The 23,078-nt window shown below is 44.8% G+C and overlaps 1 protein-coding gene across 3 annotated transcripts in view; it reads right to left on the minus strand.

Moving 5' to 3' along the window:
* FMNL3 (formin like 3) overlaps positions 1-22,328 on the minus strand; it is a 55,594-nt gene extending 33,266 nt beyond the window's left edge. For all 3 annotated transcript variants that reach the window (XM_036252891.1, XM_036252890.1, XM_036252889.1), the window contains exon 1: positions 22,101-22,328. In XM_036252891.1, coding sequence (XP_036108784.1) covers positions 22,101-22,226 — 126 coding nt within the window. In that variant the 5' untranslated portion in view covers positions 22,227-22,328. The remainder of the gene's footprint in view (positions 1-22,100) is intronic.
* Between the last annotated feature and the right edge of the window lie 750 nt (positions 22,329-23,078).

Here is a 23,078-nt window from a genome sequence, read left to right on the forward strand (position 1 = left end):
GAGGAGGAGAAAATCATTACTGGCACTTTTCTCACATGATCTCTCTGCTCTCAATAACCACTGGAGATAAACAGAATTATGCCTGTTTAACTGGGGAGAGAATTAAGAATCTTGGACCAAGTGGCTGGAGGTCACACAGAAAGTAGCAGAACCCAGATTCATACCCAGATATGTGGCCTCTAACATAACTTTTGCCAGGATATGGCTTTTTCTACCAGGTCCTGGCATCTCCTTACAAAGAAAACAAATCTCCATTTCTAACTTGGGAAGGTCCACCTGGATTTGTCTGACTGGCTTTGTTGATCATTAAACAGCGCTTTCCTGTTCCGCTCAAGTGGGGTGGAACCAGCTAAATGAAATACGTGGGCTGGAGACCTGAAGTTTAAGGCTTCTGTCTCAGAGTTAAGAGGGTGATGCAGAGCAAAGGGACAAGGGAACTGCCCTCTTTGACACCACATGGTGACAATGCCCTCAATATCTGAATGGCATTTCAAACACTCAGAATGCTATAGATAAAAGTATGGGCATTAGCTCGGATGGTGTGGCTCAGTGGATTGAGCAGCAGCCCATGGACTGAGCGGTCTCGGTTCAATTTCTCGTCAGGGCACATGCCCAGGATGCGGGCTCGATCCCCAGTTGGGGGCAGCAGGAAGCAGCCAATTGATGTCTCTCTCACATCGATGTTTCTATCTCTCTCTCCCTTCCTCTCTCTCTAAAAAATCAATAAAAACATAATAAAAACAAAAAACAAAAAAAAAACATGGTCTTTGGAATCAGGGATGATCAAGATTTGAATCCTAGTACTTCTTATGAGATAGTGGGAAAGCTATTAAACTACTCTGAAACTGTTTCTTTATCTATAAAATGCGGATTATAATATCTACTTCTTGAAAGGACGAAGTGAAGGGATTAATAAATGGAAGGACTGTGCATGGTGCCTGGCACAGAAGGGCTCTATGAATGGTAACTGGAAGGAGCTGCTCCAGGAGTTGCAGCTGACTCAAGTTAGCTTCTAAACACATAGGCAAAATACAATTTCACAGTTCTTTAAAATACATAAAAAAGAGAGTACATAGATATAGCTGAACAATATAGGTACATATATTTATATTTAGGATTTCTCTAGGTTACAGCAATTGCACACATGCCCCTTTGAAAGATAAGACTGAGAGGACAGTCACCCAGGGGATTCACAAAAAAGCTGGGAGCAGAATTCAGGGAGACAGAATTGAGCCACTGACTAAGGTGCCCTGCTGAGTGATCTAGGAAAACTCCTCTGACCTTTTGGAGGATATTTTGCTAAATTGCCATTCATGTTCAGCCTTATCTCAAATCCCTCACTTCCCCATTGTCTCCTGACTTCCTGTGGTCTGCAAACCTGAGGTCTGATTCTGCCACAAATCTCTGTTTTTGGCTCCCTCAACTAATTTCTCTTCTCAACAACTCTGCTTTGCTCCTTGTGATGTTGCATAATTCCTAGGAGCTGTCCCTCCCAGTCACTGAAGGACTATACTATCTGTGGGAATATAGAGAAAGGCATGAAAATGTTTCAGCCCCCAATTTTAATTGACCAGTAGACATTGATGACTCTCGAATATATGTTTCTATCTCATACTTCCACTTTGAGCTTTAGCCTTAAATATCCAACTGCCCATTAGACCTTTCACCCAGACTTCCACAGGCTCTGCATCCTCACATGTCCCCAACTGGCCTCATCACTTTCCCTTCTACATTATTTTTTCTCCTGTATTCTCTTAACCAATGGCACCTCCATCTAACTAATCTAGCAAGCTAGATATCTAGATGTCATCCATAATTCCTCCCTTTTCCCTCATCTCTACCTTCTGAATGTTAAATGTAATCCATCATCAAGTTCTCAAAATTTAACCTTTGAAAGTATTTATTGACTCTGTCCCATCATCTCCACTATGCAAACCAGCCCTGGTTTAGGCTCCCATCATTGTCACCATACTACCAGGCCTCGCTCGGCTGCCCATCTCCATTTCTGGTTCTCTCCCATGCCTGCCAGACCAATTTGCCCACAACTCAAAATCTGACCATGCCATTCTCCTACAGAGAGCATGAAGTACAGTCCCTTCCACATGGCATTCAAAGACCTCCTTATCACTTCAGCCTCCACTCCCACCACTCTCTTCCTTACACCTCACATTCCAACAGCCCTGAGCAGCTGCAGGAGTCTCTGAATATATCATGCTGTCTCCCCTGCCCATGCTGGCCCCTCTACCTAGAATGCTTTCTCTCCCACACTTCTCCAACTCCTAATTAACCCTGTAGCCAGTAGAGATTTCCTCATTACAGGCAGTATCCCTGTGGCTCCACCTCTCCCCTGTTCCCCGGATGCTCCTGCATATCTGTACCATTGCACTCCCGAAGCTGTATATTGCAATTATATGTTTAAGGTGTTTGTCTTCCCCTCTAGACTTAACCCCTGGGGCAGACACTCTCTTAGTCATCTTTACTTCTCTGGCATTTAACACAATTCTTTAAGTATTCAATAAATGCTTGTTGAGTGAATGATAACCAGGCTGCACTCGGTGAGTCTCTGAGGGCTGGTATTGTGTCCCTGTCTGTCTCCAGGCAGGGAAGACGACACCTTAGCCATTCTCAGTTTGCCGCCTCAGAGGCCCTCCACACTACTGATGTGAATCTTCACCTGCCCTGCCACAGAATAAGGCTGGGGTAAGCTCACTGCCCTCTTGCCTCTAAGACAATCAGAGGCAGCTGGCACTGCTTTTACACTGTTATGATACCATCCTGACATTTTCCTGGGCATTTGTAGGCAACAAGTACTAAGTGGTTTCTTTACGAGTTTTTGGAGGGAATCAACTGAGAAGCCAGATGCCACCAGACACTCTGTAGCTGGCTTCCCCTCAACTCCTGAGTTTATGTTCATAACTTTTAACAAGGAAATTTTGGGGAAATGACAGATAAATGCTTTGGGAGCTCACCAGGATCTGTTGCCCCATAAACACACAAGATTCTTAATTCCTTAGTCACTCACGATGCCAGCAGTAATTAGCCCAGCCCAAAGGGAGCAACTAATAGCTACTATTGGGCCATCAATCTGGAACTCATGCATCAGAAAACAATGTGCAGACGTGAGCACTTTACAAGGGTCCACCAAGTGCCCTGACTGCCAGGGCCCGAGGATAATGAGTGCTTGTGTGATGCTGATTCTGCTGAGTGGCAAGTAAAAACAAAATACCACAACCACAAACAAGAAGTCTGTCCAAAGTAAGAAGCCCAAGCATACTCTGGACACAGAAGGTTCATACAAAGATGCTCTTTCCCAGTTAGCTATCTCTCATTCATCCATTCAAGAACATTATCTGGGCCTCACTCTAAGGCTGGCATTGAGGGGAAGGGAGTGTGTGATCCTCAATCTGCAAATGAGCCCACATAACAGAGGCTCCCACCATAAGTTTAATACAGTCCCAGGAACACAGGATTTCAGCCTCAACAGGCCTATGCTGGCTGTGCTAGCCTTGATAAATACCCCAGTCTAGAAGGCTCTCAAAGTCTGATCCTTCCATGTCTGTACCAGAGATGAAATGTGCTAAAGGGCAGGCCAAGGGCTATGCTGGTTCCTGGAGGTCCTAAGGCCTGTGGAGAGATGACTACACATCAAGTAGTGACTAATGTGTGGTGTGCAATTTCATGATTTTACAACTCTGAGGTACACCAAACCAGTCTCTACCCATCAACAATAACTTACATATCTTGAATATTCTCATTGAACCCCTTAATACCAGATCTCTGACTTCAAGAGGTTAGTGGTCTTAGAATATTTCTACTTAAAATTTATTGAGCACCCACTCTGCCAGACACTGCCCTAGATCCTTTACATGTTATTTAATCCTCACAAAATCCCTAGAAGCTATGTAGTATTATCCTGACTACACAGATAAAGAAACTGAAGCTCAAGGAAGTTAAGGCACTGGCCCAAGGTCACAGTGCTAATAAATGGCAAAGTCAGGATTCCAATCCAAACCCATTGAGCCTCAACGCTATTGCAAAAAGCCTGGCTGAGTACCCGGTCATAGGCAGAAGGAATCCCTGAGCTCCTTGCAGTTTCCCAGGCCAGACTTCTTATTCCTCCTCTAGCCAAGAACACACAGAGTGACTTGAGGAAATCTCGAGAATCAGGCTTGAGGATCCCTGGAAAGATAAGTATCTATTTACAGTTAATCAGCACCCTGCCCAGCCCCACAGATAGTTCTGACAAGTGGAGCAGGGAAGAGGCAACCACAGGTTCTGACAGGGGCTCACCTGGGGCTAGGATCCAGCTGGCCCCCAAATGAGCAATGATTTGAGCCCTGCCCAGGTTGGCTACGCTGCCATGGGGAACCCCTTCCTCAGAGAAATACTCGGGAGCCAGGAGCCAGAGTCCACAGATAACAGCCCTTCACTATTTTGCTTTCTCTTGTACCTCAATCCCAAAATTTGCCTTGTCACCTTATCTAAAATATGGCCCCATTACTCTCTACCTCCTTACCTTCTTTTTCTTCATGGCACTTACTGCTACTTAACATTATATTACATAAATGTATATCTGTTTATTGTTCTCTCCAACAATATGAACTCTATGGGGCAGGTCTCTTTGTCTCTTTTGTTCACCATGGTACCCCTAATGTCTAAAATACCAAGTAAACACTCAATACATTTTTGTTGAATGAATAAAAGAGTGATCATACAATCCAACATTTAAAATCTCTAATTCCATCCTAGTGGGCTACATATGAAGAAAGACTGAATAATCCCGACTTCCCAGGAAGTCCCATCCAAATATCTCCCTAAAGCCCCACCCCCCACCCCCGGCTCAACTCCCAGGCCCACAAACCTTAACCCACCCCAGAGCAGGCACTAAAGGAAGAAAATGGAGCACAGCCTAGGGAGGAGACACATTTCTCCTCCAGTTAAATACAGCCCAGGACCTCTTTACTGAATCCACTCAACTTTAGTTATAGGTCGCGCTTTTTATTTTTGTAACCAGCCAATCCACCAAATTATAGCTCAGGCCACCGGGAGGCATGCCAAACACTGGGGCCAGCCTAGCAGAGGCACTGCCCTTTCTGGCCTGAGTTGGGGTATAGGGCTGAGCACCAGTCAAACCTGAAAGGGCAGAGGATATGATAGCTATGCCAGGCAGAGCTGAGTGAGAAGCCCAGTCTCACTCAGGCCAACATGCTGCCCAGAGGGGAACCAGATTCCAGGGCTTTCCAACCACAGCCTCAGTAAACTCTCAAAACCATAAAGCAGATCAGGTCACTTCCCCTACAATTAATATCCAAACTCCTTACCAAGGCCAAGAAGGTCCCTATGACCTGGGCCCTGCTCACCTCTTTTCTGCCTTCTTGAGTATCTCTGCAGCATCCTTGTCACCTATCTGGCATTCCTTCAGTTCCTCAAATGTGCAAAGTTCTTCTCCACCCCAAGGTTTGCATAGATTGTTCTCTCTTCCTAGAAAACACTTCCCCCAGATCTTCACATACAGCTATGACAATAGATCGGGGTGGGTGGGTCTGCAAGGCTAAATACAGAGACCACTAAAGTGTCTATTACAACAGACTAGGCAAGTGATGAGGGCCAACTAAAGCAGTGGCAGTACATATGGAGAAGGGAGAGAAGTAGCCTAGAGTGACTTCCAGGTGTCTGGACTGGATGACTAACCAGGTGCCATCCCCCTACCCTAATACAGTGCACATGAAAACACTAGCAGGTTCAAAGTAGCTCACAAACATTGGACACTGTTACTATGCAATGAGATGTGCTGAGCAGCTACCATGAACAAGGCATTATTAATTATACAAATTATTTAGTACAAGACATTTCACTCTAAAGAAAGGCGAGATAGATTTGGCAAAGGAAAGAATTAGCCCAAAACTTGGTAACTAGAAATAGAAGCTTCTACATTTGTGGACTTCTGCAGTTCAGAGGTAACCTGTGGGATTATCTTCCATCCAGTTTTACTTAAAGCAAATTATTCTGATTCTCTAATCTGTAAGGATTAGTCATTTATTCCTCATATATTACAATGATTTAACATAACAAACCAACCCATGAATGGCCAGAAACCACTTACCATCTAATCTCTATTTCTCACTGAAAGGTGGGCAAGAAGGCCTCCATAGCCTTTTCTAACTATCAGGGGCTCTTCAGACAAAACTCTCTGTGAACTGACCATCTGTTCTGATTCAAGCTCACCTCTCTGTTTGTAATGGGACTCCCCTATCCCAGCAGGCAGGGTTCTGGGCTGCCCCTTATACAGCTGGCTCATTCCTCCTCTTTAATCCCCTCCCATATGCTCTGGCCTACAATAACCGCCTCTCCTGATCCACACCTGTCACCTTGAAGACTTGACTTAAAGCCAATGCCCTCCTTAGAGCAATGCCTGACTAGCGATCCTGTGCATTGCTGACTCTTCCTTAGCTCTCCAGTCCTTCAGATCTCATCACCTTATGATCTCATTTGGTCTTCAAAATACACATGATTGGGCAAAACAAACAGTATGGATAAAATAACTGAGGCACACAGAGAGCCTCATAGACAACCTAAGGACACGTACTTGTTTTAATTCTCTAGTTGTTCTAAGTACAGTTCAAAATACTCTGTCTCTCCAACTTGCGAACATTGTCTTCTATTTCTTTGGCATTCTCCAAAGCACTCAGGAAAGGGCTGTGTATACAGTAGACACCTAAAACATATTTCCTTAATAAATCAAGAAAGGAAGAAAATTGAAATGATAGTAGAAAATTTCTCATAGACTTCCAAGGCTCTGTTTCTGGCCTTCAATTAAAGGACAGCCTTGGTTATGCTCTCTCTTAATAATCTGTTCTTTGTCTACCAAGGAAATATCATAGTTTATAATTAAATATTTATTTGTTTAATGTCTTTCCCCATAAGGGTGGAGGTGACATTTGTTTTTTTTCTTTCTTTCTTTTTTTTTTTTATCCTCACCCGAGGCTATTTTTCCATTTTTTGTACAGATAGAGTGGGAGGGAGAGAGAGGAAGGGAGAGAGAGAGAAACATCGACGTGAAGGGACACATCGAGTGGCTGCCACCCGCACGACCAACCAGGGCTGGGGACAAACTGCAACCGAGGTACGTGCCCTTAGCGGGAACCGAACCCGGGTCTCTCTGTACCGCAGGCCGACGCTCTAACCACTGAGCCAAACCGGCCAGGGCTTTTTTCTTTTTTTTAAAGCCTACATTTCTTTGTTTGTTTTTTAATCCTCACCTGAGGATATTTTTCCATTTTTCTTCAGAGAGAGTAGGAGGGAGGGGAAGAAGGAGAGAGAAACATCGATGTGAGAGAGTCACATCGACTGGCACGACCCTGACCAGGGCTGGGGACGAACCACAACCCTTGGCACATGCCCTTGACCAGAATCAAACCCGAGACTCTGGTCTGCAGGCCAACGCTCTAACCACTGAGAAAACCGGCCAGGGTGATATTTGTTTTTTCACCACCATATACCCAGTGGTATCACTGGCACAAAGTAAATAAAAAAACAATAGCAACAAAAACTTGTTGAATAATGAATGTCCTAGTGGGAGAGCAGGAATTCAAATCCAAGTATGGCTGACTCTAAAGCCTAAATCTTTCTACCATACCTCTTAGCAAAGGAAAACTTGTTCTGGAATTTTCCCTATAGTTTGCCATAATCTACACAATCCCCTGCAAAGCAGCACTGAAGGCAAAGGGGGCTGACCCTGGAAAGAGGAGGAGACTGTAGTTTGGAGTCAGACTGCTTAGATTCAAATCCAGACTTCAACACCTGTGAGATCCTAAATGAGTTATTTAACCTCCCTGGACCTCACTGTCCTCACCTATGAAATGAAGATAATAATAATAACTACTTCATAGAATTGTAATGATTAAATGAAATAATGTATGTAAAGAGCTTTGCATGGTGCCTGGCATGAGATTAGCACTCAATAAATATTAGCTATTAAAATGATTAGCTATCCATTTTAGCTATTCCTGGGAGTCAAGAATCTAGAGAATGTGGCTTCCATGGGGGTCAGGGTTGCTGAACTGACCTGACTTGGAGAAGCTCAGCTGCAGTGAAGCCCAGAGCTCATGTATGTTCTCTTTGCTGACTTCACCTGCTACAGTCCTGCTAAGGTTGGAGGTGCAGCTTCCACTGGCCTAGAAATGAAAGAGGCTAAAAATATACAGACTGACTGTGTCTGAGGTACCAAGATCACGCCTACATTTAAGAATTTAAAATATAGCCTCAGGGCCCTGGCCGGTTTGGCTCAGCGACTGGAGCACTGGCCAGCGGACCAGAGTCCGGATTTGGTTCCCACTAAAGGCACGTACCTCGGTTGCAGTTTGTCCCCCGCCCTGGTGGGGTCATGTGGGTAGCAACAACTTGATGTGTTGTCTCTCTCACATTAATGTCTCTCTCTCTCTTCGTCCCTCTCTCCCTCCCGTTCTATCTGAAGATAAATGCAAAAATGTCCTCAGGTGAGGATAAACAAATACATATATAGATATAGATATATAGATATAGATATATCTCCATCCATCCATCTATCCTCAGGGCAGAAGAGCATCTCTCAGGATTCTTTTTACTCTGAGAACTAGTACCAAGATCATCACAGGGCAGGGAAAGGGCTGTGGCCAGCTGCTGACCCCACTAGTGGCTTGTCTTCCTTTTCTCTTCTTTTGGCTCAGTGCAAAGAATAAGAGAGAGGAGCTTTCTTTTTTTGCAATAAAAGCTGAGTCTTCCTCCTCTCTTTTTATTCCTCCTTTTCCCTTAAAAGAGGAATAAATACAGGAGTACATTTTTTTAATCAATCAACTCAAAAGCTTATAAAATAAAAAAGGAGTCAATGTTCAGCCCCCAACCCTATCCATCCCCCTCCTTAGTCACCACGGTTAACAGTTTGGTAATGATTCCTCTGGGTCTTATTTCTATACATTATCAGACAAACATATGTGTCTTTATAAAGCATTATATATAGTCTTCTTTCAATTGCCTTTTTAGATTATTATACATATATATCTTGGAGATTCCCATCAGCCACAGACATTTACTGCGTGCCTACCCAGTGCCAAGTATTTGGCTATATGGTGATAAGCACACATAAAGTCTCCACCCTCAGGGAGTCAACAGTCTGGAGAGACAGACAATAAACAAGTAATCTAACAAATAAGTTCTAAATGGAAAATAATACAAAAGAAATAAATAGGATACCAAGATAGAGAATAATAAGGGAGGGAGGCCTCTCTGAGAGGTGCCATTTTTAAAACTGAGAAATGACATATAAGCTGGATTGAGCCATTTGAAGATCCAGGGAAAAGGTATTCCAGGAAAAGAAACAGCTTGTGCAAAGGCCCTGAGACAGAAAGGAGTTTGTCCTGAACCGAAAGAAAATAACATGGAGCTTGGTAAACAGGAAGGCAAGTAAGGTTAAAGAGGTCAGCAGGAGCCAAATAATGCGGTCCCTAATGCGGGCCAAGGCGAGGACTTTGCCTTTTTTTTCTTTTTTTTAGTACAAAGCAGGGGAATAGCACTAGTTGATTTATAGTTTTAACGTGGCTGTTGCCCTGGCCAGGTAACTTAGTTGGTTGAAGCATCATCCTGATACATCAAGGTTGTGCATTTGATTCCCTTCCCCCAGGTCAGGGCACATACAAAAAGCAACCAATGAATGCATAAATAAGTGGAACAACAATCAATGTTTCTCTCTCTCAAATCAATAAATTTTAAGAATTTGGCTGTTTCGTGGAGAATGAATGGGAGGATGGAGAAAGGGGCAGTAGAGGAAACTGACCAGTTGGTTGGATATAATGCAAGTAAAAGCCAATATTGGCTTCAATTGAGGTGGGTGGCAGTAGAAATAGAGACAATGGGAAAATCTGAGATATATTTTTGAAAATAGAATTGGTAGGGCTTGCTGACAGATTGGGTAGGGGGAAGGGAGAAGGAAACAATAAGGAGAACTCCCAGTATTTGCACTGAGTTACTAGATGAATGGAAGAGAAATAAATTTGGGCAGTAAATGTACAATCAAGTTATTTCCAATTTTTTACTGTTAAACAGTGCAGCTCCGAGGATCCTTTCCATGCACCTTCATGCACATGTGTAAACAGTTCTATAGGGCAGTTTCCTGGAAGTGAGATGGCTGAGTTAAAGGGTATGGACATTTGAAATTGATAGACCCTATAAAATGCCTTCTAAAATGTCTGAACCAAATTACCCTAACATTAATGGAGTATTAATGTACCATAATGACAACCACGGACATTGTTGATCTTTAAAATTTCACCCAGATAATTAGTATAAAAAGTATATCATTTAAATGTTCACTGACTTGATTTCTAGTGAGGTAAAGAATTTTTATATATATATAATCAAGGATTAAGGATGTTTCAGAAGTTGTATTTCTAGCAGTCCTTTTATCATGAATGAAATATGTAACCAAAAATTTTTGCTTAAAGACTAAGTAAGTGACATTTAGCTGAGACCTTCTCCACGTTAGTTAACCCCTCTGAGCCCTGGTTTCATTACCTATAAAACAGAAATAACTGCGTCACAGAGTTATGGTCAAATTAAATGTAAAAGTATGCAGCATATAACCAACAAATGTCAATTCTCTTTCCTTAACGTATACAAGTTAAATCCAGGCATTTGGTGGAGACAAGAAACTAAGCCATTCCTAAAAGAATGGGAATGGGAGACTCCACCCAGGAAACAAACAAAATACTCAACACTGTCCTAACAAAATTTTTGCCCTGGCCGATTTGGCTCAGTGGTTAAAGCTTTGACCTGAGGACCAAAGTGTCGAGGATTGGATTCCCAGTCAAGGGCACGTATCTGGGTTGCAAGTTTGATCCCCAGACCTGGTTGGGGCTGTGTGGGAGGTAATCAACCAATGTGTCTTTCTCACATTGATGTTTCTCTCTCTTTCCCTTCCTCCCTTCCACTCTATCTAAAAATCAATGGAAAAAATATACTCAGGTGAGGATTAACAAAAAAAAATAAATAAGTAAAAACTTTTATTCATAATAAATAAGGACCCTGAAATATCTGAATTTTTTTCTCAAAAATTTTAGTATGGCCCTGGCCGGTTTGGTTCAGTGTCGGCCTGTGGTCCAGAGAGACCCGAGTTCAGTTCCCGCTAAGGGCGCGTACCTCAGTTGCAGTTTGTCCCTGGCCCTGGTTGGTTGTGTGGGTGGCAGCCACTCGGTATGTCCCTTTCGCGTCGATGTTTCTCTCTCACTCTCTCTCTCTCTCTCTCCCTCCCACTCTATCTGAACAAAAAAAAAAAAGGAAAAAAAATTTTAGTATGAAATATTCTGAACAGTCAAAAGAAGTATAGGGTTTTTTGTTTTTGTTTTTTGTTTTGCTTTTGTAAGGCAGAAAGCAAGAGGACTTCGCATAGAAGTAACACCTGGAGACTGAATGTTCGCAGTCCCCTCTCAGGCACACCACGGGAAGCCAAGTGTCTAGAGGGAACTGTAGCTTTAGGCAAACAGTACCTCTAAACAGAGGATATAACCTAACCTTGGGCCACACTACAAGAATGCCACTGGTTTCCCTGGTTTGTCAAAGTACATCCTGTCATCCCTACCTGGATATTCCCGGAGGTTGAGGGTCTAGCTTGAAGGGGCAGATCCCACCACAAAGTGTCTGTAAATGCAAGTTTAAATCATAATGTCCAGGGTCCAGACTCTCTCTTCCTGAATGGGAGTAAGCCAAGTTTCAAAAAGCTCTTTTTGGAACCATCAACAGAATGATCATTTTATTTGAACTGATAACCAGGGCTCCTTCTCCTTACAAAATATCAAGAGTACTGTTTGTACCAAGGAGCTCCTACAGTGGCTTCTCCTCACCCAGCACTACCTTCCCATTCCTCTAGGCTCAAGGCCAGGGATTCCCTAGCAGATCCAAGAATGAGCTTTAAACCCTCCCCCACCAAATACTGTGTCTGTGTGCACATATGCTATGCATGAATGGAGGAGAGAGAATTAGGAGTCAACAGTTTTTTATTTTTGTTTTTCAATTCTTACCCAAGGATATTTTTCCATTTATCTTCAGAGTGAGAGGAAAGGGGGGAGGAGGAGGAGGCGAAGGAGAAGGGGAGAGGGAGAGCGAGCGAGCGAGAGAGCGAGAGCGAGCGAGCGAGAGCGAGCGAGAGCGAGCGAGAGAGAGAGAGAGAGAGAGAGAGAGAGAGATTGGATGCCTCCCTTACGACCAAGGCCAGGGCCAGGGACCAAACTGCAACCGAGGTATGTGCCCTTAACTGGAATCGAACCCACTACTCTTTAGTCCCTGGGCTGATGCTCTAACCAGCCAGGGCAGGGGTTGCAGGTTTAATCAGATTTTAAAAAGGGTCTGTTACTCAAAAGATTCAGAGGCATGTTTGAAAGATCTCTCAAATATATTCTCAAACTAAAAGAACTTTAACCCTGGTTTCACAAACTAACCAGGGGGTAGGCAAAGGTCAGCACTGAAATATATATACCCCAGGCTGCTTCTTTCTTTAGAGAGAGAGTAAGGGAGAGGGAGAGAGAGAAACATTGATATGAGAGAGAAAATCGATTGGTTGCCTCCCGCATGCACCCTGGGGATCAAGCATGCAACCTGGTTATGTGCCATGACCGGGAATCGAACCCATAACCTTTCAGTAAACAGGAGGATGCTCTACCCAACTGAGCCACACTGACCAGGGTCCAAGCTGCATCTTGATAAGGTTGAGGGTAGAGCCCACAGAACAGAGGGGATCAGGGAATCAGGCACTAAACCTACAGATAGAGGTAATAAAAAGAGGTCTACCTCTAGTAATAGGAAATATGAAAATCAAGAAAGTACCAAGAGCCTGGCCAGTGTGGCTCAGTGGTTGAGCGTCAACCCATGCACCAAGAGGTCACAGATTCAATTCCTGGTCAGGGCACATGCCCAGGTGGTGAGCCGAACTCCCAGTGGGGGGCATGCAGGAGGCGGCCAATCAATGTTCTCTCTCATCAGTGTTTCTAAAAGAAAGCACCAAAAACTATGGCTCTACTTTCACTTTTACTGCTCTTGAAGTTTCATCTCCACCTGGGACACAGGACAATGGACGTACAGATTAGTAAAAGAGGATTCTCAGCAGGGGTGCTATAAGCATTATGGACAGGAAGGATCATCCTTTATTGTGTGAGGATGACCCAAACACCTTAGGGTAGTTAATATCCTGGTGTCCATACACTAAGTGCCAGGACCCCCACCCCACCCTACCCCCCAGTCAGTATGATAAATAAAACATCCTCACTTGTTACTTCTGCTGGGACAAAAACCTCCCCCAGTTGAAAACTACTTTAACTTAAAGGAACAGAGGTGATATAGTAGATACTATATATGCCACAAACATTTATTTGTAGAACCTTATAGATTAAAAAGTATTTTCATTATGTTTTCTACTTTTAAGCATCCTCCAAACACTGTAAGACAGGTATTACCATCACCCATTTCATAAAGGATGAAATAGGCTCCTAAAAGTTCTAGGTTTTACCCTGGCAAGTTTTGCTCAGTGGTTACAGCGTTGGACCAAGGACCAAAGAGTTGCAGGTTCGATTCTGGTCAAGGGCATGTACCTCAGTTGCAGTTCGGTCCCAGCCCTGATCAGTCGTGTGGGAGGCAACCAATCAATGTGTCCCTCACACCGATGTTTCTCTCTCTGTCTCTCTCTGTCTCTCCCCCTCCCACTCTATCTGAAGATAAATGGAAAAAATCCTCAGGTGAGGATTAAAAAAAAAGTTTTAGGTTTTGCCCAAGGTCATTCAGCTGGGGCAGGGGAGGCTATAAAGCTGGATCAGAACCCAAGTCTTCTGACTCTAAACTGATATTCTTTCTTTCAAACAATCCTGAGCTAGCAAGTCTCAAACCAACTACTTCCACTCAGAACAGATTTTTCTTTTTCAGGTTCATGGGAAACACTGGGAAGATCTAGGGATTGGCTTCCCAGCTCCCTGCACAGAAGCTGGTAAAAACTGAGCAGAAACTAACTCTGCTCTAAGCAACAGGTTATTCTTAAAACAGGATAACCATCCCCTAAAGTAACCAAACACCAGGCTCATTCCCAGCTTACTTAGAGAGGGGCTGAGCAATTGGAGGAAGACTATGACAAGCTCTAGTCTAGATCTGAGTAGAAATGAGCAAGCAGGGAAAGAGAATAAATATATACCTTCCCTGTTAATATTTTTTAGGGAGCCAGAGGCAAGACCACCAACCCAACTCCAGTCCTGGTGATAATGCTGAGTGAAGGTGGGAAGGTGGTAAAGGAGATGGGGAGGGGACAAAGAGAAGAGATGAGGACAAGAACTGAACCATCATGGGTATACAAAAGCCTAAACCATTCCTCTACTGGCAAAATTTGTCCTGTAAATAATTCTGTTAGCACCTTGTGGTTCTGAACATTACTTAGAACACCTTTCAATGAACTCAAAGTACTTCATAAACTGAAAAGAGTATGCATATTAGTAAAGTTTGTGAGGTGATTAAAGACAGAAAGGGTAAGAAAATCTAGAATGAGGATTCTGAAAGATGAAAAGAGAAATAGAAAGAAGGGTGGGAGGTAAAGACAACCAGAGTATTTCAAGGACAAAGAGGCAGCCTGATAGCTCCACATCTTTCTTGGGGGGGGGGGGGGTCTTCCATGTGAACGGAAAACAAGACACAAATATGTGGCTCTGCTGAGGGAGGCATAAGAGAAACTGGAAATGGGAACTCAGGAATTCTAGCCACCCAGTTCACCTCTTTTCTGGAATCCACTTTTCTTCATCATGGATGATAATATAAAAACCCTTAAGTTCCCATATGGTGCTTTTCTAAGAGGAGCCCCTAAAGTACCCAGAGAGAAGTGGGGAGGGGACAGCTGTATAGAGACAGCTCCCTCTCTTATCTTCAAAGCCAAAGGACCTTCCTCTTCTCTAAAGTGCACTTCCGAACTGGAATGAACCCCTGGCCTTTCCCTGGCACTGCTTTGGTTTAGCTCAGACTTGGGAGAAATGTTTCCCTAGAATGGAGGTGACCAGCCTGGCTGACAGATAACACACAAATTTCAGGCAGCAGCACTGCTGTCCCCTGGGCCACTACAGTCAGTTCTGGGGCGGGCACTTCGGTCTTGACCACAGAACAAGGCCCTGGCTCCAGCTAGCCTTCCCAGGCACACTCAGGGGTAGGGGAGAATCTGTGGCCTCATTTCCTCTCCACCTTGGCTTCTTTTTTCACTTCAATGAAGATTAGCTCTATTTCCACCACAACCAGTTCCTGTTCTCAACAGCTGTAGCAGTTGTTTCCCCACAGAGCTATGAAGCACTGGTGTGGCTGCCACCTGGACTGTCCCAGCTACAGAAACAGACCCAACAAGTCCTGAGTTAAAAGGGCTTTTTCATCCCAGATAAGACAGCAGGGAGAAGAAAAGTTAAGGGACAGGAGCAGTTGCAAGAACACACAGTGGATATACTGGTGGCCATTTTATTATTTTAATCTTACATAATAGTTATATGTGAGAAATATTTTATAATGAAAAAGTATAGGAAATGTATACATTTATTACATAGAAATATGTATATAAATTCCCAACAGAGAGCAAAGGACCCAAACAAAAGATGGCCAAAACACCTATGATGGCCCTAGCCGGTTTTGCTCAGTGGTTAGAGCATCGGCCCACGGTCCAGAGAGACCCGGGGTTCAGTTCCTGCAAAGGGTGTGTACCTCGGTTGCAGTTTGTCCCCGGCCCTGGTTGGTTGTGCGGATGGCAGCCACTCAACGTGTCCCTTTCATGTCAGTGTTTCTCTCTCTCTCTCTCTCTCTCTCTCCCTCCCACTCTGTCTGAACAAAAAATTGAAAAATGTCCTCAGGTGAGGATAAAAAAAAAACAAAAAAAACCCTATGATGAAATGTTGATAGAAATATAAAGCAAAACAAGATATCATTTCTCATTAATAAAACTGGCAAAGGTTTTTAAAAAGTTAAATCATCCAGTAATTGTTAGCTTATAGAGAAAGGAAAATACTAACACTATGAGTGGAAAAGCCAACTGGTACAACTTTTTTACAAGGCACATTTCTCAAAGGCATAAAAAAGCATATACCCTTTGACCTAATAACTTGACTTGTAATCATTTATCCTAAGGAAATAATCAGAGATACACACAAATACCTGTGTACAGGATATTCATCACAGTGACTGAGAAAAGAGTGATTCTCAATCATTCTCCTTCTCTATGAGGACACTCACATGCATTAGTCACTTTTTAGAAAACCATGTGGAAATGTATATTTAGGAACTTAAAAAACATATCCTATAACCTGACGGGTTCAATTTTGGGTGTCTATCCTAAGGAAAACTCTAAATAAGAAAAGGTTTTGTACACCAAAATATTCATCACAGCATTGTTTATGATAGCAAACAGAAGTAAATGACCTAAATGTCCAACAATATGGGAATAGTTAAGTAAACAATGGTCCATTCATTTGATGGACCACTGTACAAGCATTTTAAAATGTTTACAATGTGGAAAACAATATGGTGTTACCTCAAAAAATTAAAAATTGAACTGCCATTTGACCCAGTGATCCCACATCTAGGAATATACCCTAAGAATCCTGAAACACCGATCAGAAAGAATATATGTACCCCCATGTTCATAGTACCACTATTTACAATAGCTAAGATCTGGAAACAGCTCAAATGTCCATCAATAGACAAATGGATAAAAAAGCTGTGGTACATATACACAATGGAGTACTATGCAGCTGTAAGAAAGAAAGATCTCTTATCCTTTGAGACGACATGGAGGGACCTGGAAAGTGTTATCCTAAGCGAAACAAGCCAAACAGAGAAAGACAAGTATCATATGATCTCACTTATTTGTGGAATATAATGAACATAACAGTCTGAGGAATGGGGCAGTCCAGAGACATGGAAGTGGGGTACAGACTGACAATCCCCAGAAGAGGGGGTGGGGGGGAAACAAACCACAGAACTTATATGCATGTGTGCATGAACAATGGACATGGACAACTAAGCTGGGGACAGGGCGGGGAGGGAGAGGGAGAAACAGTGGGGGAAAAGGGAGAAACATCTGTAACAAAAATAAATTAATTTAAAAAAATAAAAAATAAATGTTTACAATGATTAGCCTGGGAAAACTAGTAAAATAACAACAAAAACACCCCAAACTGGAGATATATTATATTGTATAAAACCCCATGCAGAGAAAAAAGTATTAAAGGTTATAAAACATGTTGGTTCCATTTGGTAAAGGAACTAAAGAAAATATGAATGTTTTTCTTCAATCTAAATCTTCAATGTTTTTCTTCTTTCTAATTGCCCATACATTTTTTTTTTAAGAGACTGAGTATTACTTTAAAAGAAAAAGGAGAAAGAAAAAAAACCCAAATCTCCTTCTGAGCAATGAAAAAATTCCCAAATGACAAGGAGTCCGTTCCACCAGACCATCCCTACGCATACATACAAACACTTTCCCCAGTCTAAGGCAGGGTCGTATGGAAAGGTCAAGGGAATGAAGCTCCTCTCTGTGGCCTAGGGTCTTCTCACTGGGGTCTCTGTACAAGAGGGGTCCTCTGACCAGCTGCTGTCAAGGGCCCTTTCCCTCCCTTAAGTCTTATTCCAGCCTGAACTAATTCACCAAAATCCCCAGGGCTGGGAAAAAAATTTCCACCATGACAATTTGGAACTTGATATTTAGTCCAACTTTTTCCCAGCCCCCTTCTGTGTCAAAGAAGGCCTGTCAAAGCCTCTTAGACAACCAGCACCCAGACCAGCTTAGCTCCCACATCAATGCTACACTTAACAGCAAAACCCCAAGTCATCAGTCATCACCAGGGAAATGTGAGAGAAGGAGCCACAGTACGGACAGCCTGTCAGACAACCCCACCCTCTTGCCCTGAGAGCCTCCTCCTGAGGGATATTCAGGGCTTTTTCTGGCTTCAGAACCTTTACACTCCATTTCAAGTCTTTAGTAAGTCAGCAAAGAGAAAAATCAGGGTGCAGACTGTTATCCATCCTTTCAATGTCCTTATAGCCCTCTGCCTCCCATCCCTATCTAAGAAAAGGCTAGTATTGGCCAGAAGGCTAGCTTCTGAGTAACTGAGGGTGGACTGCAATCTAGTTGGTACCAAACACAGACTGGGACTGTATCAGACCAGAGATCAGCTCTTATCCTGGTATTAATAAAGAGGAGTCCCAGTAACTACCTATCCCTAAACTTCTCAATACTCAACAGAATGGAAGCTGCTACTCAGGAGAATAAGCAAACAAGGAAACAGCATAACAGCAGCCATGCAACCTTTTCCATATTAGGGCACACCTAGAAAATAATACTATTTATACAGTACATGGGGTATGGTAGAAGCTAAATGGGACCAATCGGGGACCTCAGCTACCCCCAGGGATGAGGGGATCAGTATCCCAGCACATCAGTAGGGAAGCCCAGGATTAGGGCACTGGGCTGGGATGAATGTTCTGAACAAATCACCACCTCATGGCCTCAGACCTCATGTTCTCCAACCTCGGCTGACAGGCTGTGGGTCAGATCATGTGTCTGCATCAAAAAGCTGGGAGCCTGTGGTCTTGACTCAGCAATGATATAACTTCCCCAACCAGGGTGCTTTTCAGGGGGGTTTCCATAGATACACTGGGACTGGGGGAGCCCTCCATTTGACAGCAGCAGACATACCCCGGGACTGGCTTCATCAGATTTCTAAACTTAAAATCCCATATTGGGAATATAAGTGGTCTCAGATCTAAGTCACTGCTATGAACTACATATTTAAATCTACTATTGCCCTGGCCAGTTTGGCTCAGAAGTTAGAGCATTGGTCCAAGGACCAGAGAGTCCCGAGTTCGGTTCCCACTAAGGGCATGTACCTTGGTTGCAATTTGTCCCTGGCCCCAGTTGGGGTTGTGCGGGTGGCAACAAGTCGATGTGTCTCTCTCACATTGATGTTTCTCTCTCTCTCTCTTCCATTCTCCCTCCCTCCCACTCTATCTGAAGATAAATGCAAAAAATGTCCTCGAGTGAGGATTAAATAAATAAATAAATAAATCTATTTATTGGCATATAGTAGATGCAGACTCTGCTAAGTACTTGACTTACAGTTTCATTAAATCCACATAACAATCTCATGGGGCAAATACTATTATTATCCCTATTTATAAGATGAAAATTAGACTCAAGGAGGTTAAGTAACTTGCTTGAGGTCAAACACTTTTCTAACTAGAAACTGGAGAGCCAGTATTTGAGCCCACTCTGACTTGAAAATCCAGATGCTTAACCAGGACACCAGTATGTCACCTCAACAAACTCCTCAAATACTATTTGACTTTTTCTGAAAGTAAATTAATCATATTGAAACTGACAATCTGGGAAAAGAAAGGGTGAAAAAGGAACAGCTTGTCTCACTCTTGTCTTGATTATATGACACAACCAATAAAAGCAGCTGCCCTAGTGAGTGTGGCTCAGTTGGTTGAACTCAGTCCCATGCACCAGTTAGATTCCCAGTCAGGGCACATGCCGGGGTTGTGGCTGGATCCCCAGTAGAGAGCATGCAAGAGACAACCAATCAATGTTTCTCTCTCTCTCTCTCTCTCTCTCTCCCCCCTCCCTCTCTCTTCCTTTCTAAAATCAATTTTAAAATATTTTTTAAATGTTTAAACAAAGAAAGAAAGCAGCTAATCTATATCGAGTACCTACTGGGTACCAAGCTCCTTACATACAGCTCATCTATTTCTCACAATACCATCAGTATGGGTATTATTAGTTCCAATTTGCAGATAAGTAAATCTATAAAATTAATAGCTGAGGCTCAGACTGGTTAAGACCATTGCTAAGACAGAGTCCTGGCTTTTTCTACTACACACTGTTTCTCCTGACTGTTCAAGAAATACACCTGAGACTATTCCAGGGTCAAATATCCAACAGTCAATATTGTTCCTGAAGGACAGTATATAGGGCATGTTTCAGTAGCAGAAGAAAAGAGATCTTCAAGAGCCCCCAGAGAACTCAAGTCCGCAAGAAAGCACGATTTCCCTGTGTTGGAAAAGTGAGGTAAAATCCCCTTCTCTCTTAAGACAGCTAACTAGCCCTGGCCTGCCCTGTTCCAACCCCCCATCAGCAGCAGCTCAGGCACACAGAAACAAGACCAAAACAAAAGCCACAAGGAAACAAATCAAAACTTTATACAGAAAGGAAGGCTTGTAAGTGGGTGGTCCAGTCCCCTGCTTAACCTGGGTTTTCTGGGTGCTCTGGCTAGTTATCACGTACATTTTGTGAATATTAAGCCATCAATTTGCCAACTAAACAAATTTATCAGCCAAGCTCCAATGAAGAAATAATTGACTCTAGTTCTGAGCTCTCACAACAAACATCCTGGCAGCCCCTACCTAAGGCAGTCCCCCACCCAGTTCACCTCTTTCTCTTCCTCTCTCTCCTATTTCTGAGGCTACCTCATGCCAGCTCACTGGGGGTTTTCACACCCCCACTGCAGATTCCCTCCCACTGTTTTTCCCAACAGATGAGCTCTTGTTCTCAAGGGCACCAAGTCCCAGGCTCTCCTCCTCAGCCTCTGAGATGGCTACAGCACATTAGTAATCACTGACTCACCCCATCCCCCTGAGGAGGCTAGGGGAAATGCAGAGGGCCACAGGATGTATGGCCCAGATCCCTTTGGCCCTCTGCAAAGCTGGTGGACAGAGAGGTACAGAGAAGTGCCAGTAACACTGCTTCCCCTTAGAACCCCATAGATGCTCTCTGATCTGGCTGTGGTGCCAGTGGGCTGATGTCAGGCTCTCCACCATCGGAGAGACCAGAATCTCCAGACAGCTCCACTGATGCCAACAGATCTAATCTCCCTATTCCAAGGCAGATGAAATCCAATAAGGCTGCTAAGTCCACAATTTATCCCTCCTCATGGGCAAAGGCAAAGTCAGCCCTTTAGGCCATACCAACAATAACAGCAGCATTAACACTGCCTCTCAAAGAGTTCTTTGAGGCACTGGGAACTATTTCCCCAAGACTTTTATTTTACTTCTGTTAGCAAATATTCCATCACCTAGTTCACTTTCTTTCTCCAAAATTTCATTTTTAACTCCAATATACTTCTGGTTCCATTTCAGTGATACCAGCTCAGATCCTCTCTATCCACTGAGCCATCAGCATCAATGTCCAATTCCCATACCAAAACAGAATCCCAAGGTCAGCTCTAAAAACTCATCTATACAGATCATTTGGGACCCTACTGAAAGACTAAAAAGAAACACAGGCAAAGAACACAAATCAGCCACTAGGGCTTAACATAAAAATTGTGTGTGTGTGTGGGGGGGAGTTGAAGGGGAGGCGAGGCGGGATGGTTTGTGTATTGTTTCAATTGGAAAAATACCCTAGTGAAATGGCTTATCCACATGTTCAGCCCTTTTAGGCAAATCCACTAGAACTTTACAGGATGCCTGCAGGCCGTTCTGAAAATAAGTAGAATGGCATCACTCTTTATTCCACCTCCTTCAAGAGCTGCCAGCCCCCTCCCCATTCCCCGTAACCTCCCCCAAACATCTGGTCCGGGCTGGGAGTGGGACCCACTCCCTGGAAAGCCTCCATGTTAACACGAGAGGCGGTCTCCCCAGTCAGAGAGCCCTGACTTAGGCTGAAGAGTGGGCCGGCCCAAGCTTCTGAATTCCCCCGCACCAGCCAGAGGCTTAGGAATGAGAATTCTAGGTACCTGGGGAGACTGCCGGGGAAGTGGGGAGAAGTGAGAAGGGTGGGAGGAGGAAGAAGTCTGGATCCTGGGGGGATCCCGGGCTGGGGACCCCTCCTCCTAAGAGTTCAGCGGTTGAGACCTCGATCGGGAGGACCCGACGGGGCTGTCGGGACCGGCCGGCGGCTGCTCCGAGGTTCCCAGAAAGGCACTGGAGAACGGGGTCTGTCGGAGGCCCTGACAGAAGGAGTTCCGGGCCAGAGGAGGAACTGGGGAGGGCCGCAGAGGGAACTGCGGCCAAATCCCACCCCGGGCGCTGGAACCTGGGGGCAATAGGAGGGGGAAGGGACCGGGCTCTGCTCTCACCAGCACCAGGGCGAACCTCTCTTCCAGCTCACAGGGCTCAGGCATCGGCATCTTGCCGGGCGGCGGCAGCAGTGAGACAGAGGGTGGTTCGCCCGGACCCCCCTCGGCGCTCTCCAGGTTGCCCATCGCGGCGGGGCCCCCTTGGGGGCCTCAGCCCCCCCACCTCCACTCCCGGGGGCCTTGGGCTGGGCTGCTTGGTCCCGGCTCCTCTCTCGGCGCGGATTCCCAGTCCTGACTCCTCGGCCCGGTCGGGGGCGCCGGTGGCTCCTCGGGGCTCCGCAGGCGACGGCCCGCAGCGAGGGCGAGGCCGCACAGCGGACAGCGGCACAGAAGCTACCGGCCCGGCGGCCGCGGCTCTACCTCACACCCGCGCCTCGCCTCTCTCCGCGCACCAACCCGGCGCTGCCCCTCCCCGCCCCCCACGCTCTTTCCCTTCCTCCCCGGCCCGCCCGCCCGCCCCCCGTCCCCCGCCCCTTCGCTTCCTCCCACCCACTCCCTGCAGGGACTCCGGCTTCCCCCGCGAGCGCCGACTGGAGCCCGCTCGCCGCGCGCCTCATTCATGCAGGCCCCCTCCTCCGCCCCGCTCCTGCCAATCACAGCGCCCCCGCCCTCCGGACGGCCTCGCGCCTGGCGCCTAGCGCACCCTGGCGGCCCTGGTGCGCATCTAATCACTGCAGTTGCGGAGGGTGTGAGGTGTCGGTTTGGACAGTTGGGAAATGGACCCCGGCCCTTTTCCACAGGGAGCTCACAATGTATACAAATATGAAAAATATAAGACAAAGTGTGAAAAGATAACCACAAGAGAAATAGAAATAACTAGGTTGCTCAGAAGAGAGAAGAGAGACTACATCTGTCAGGAGTCATCAGATTTGAACCTGGCTTTGAGGAATGAGGAAGACTCTAACAGAAATAGGTGAAAAGGCATTTAGGAGAAGAGAACCTTACCAAAGTTCAGAGACTGATCTGGCTGGATGTGAA

The sequence above is a fragment of the Molossus molossus genome, unplaced genomic scaffold, assembly GCF_014108415.1.
Source record: "Molossus molossus isolate mMolMol1 unplaced genomic scaffold, mMolMol1.p scaffold_m16_p_10, whole genome shotgun sequence".
In the NCBI taxonomy this organism is placed as follows: Eukaryota; Metazoa; Chordata; class Mammalia; order Chiroptera; family Molossidae; genus Molossus; species Molossus molossus.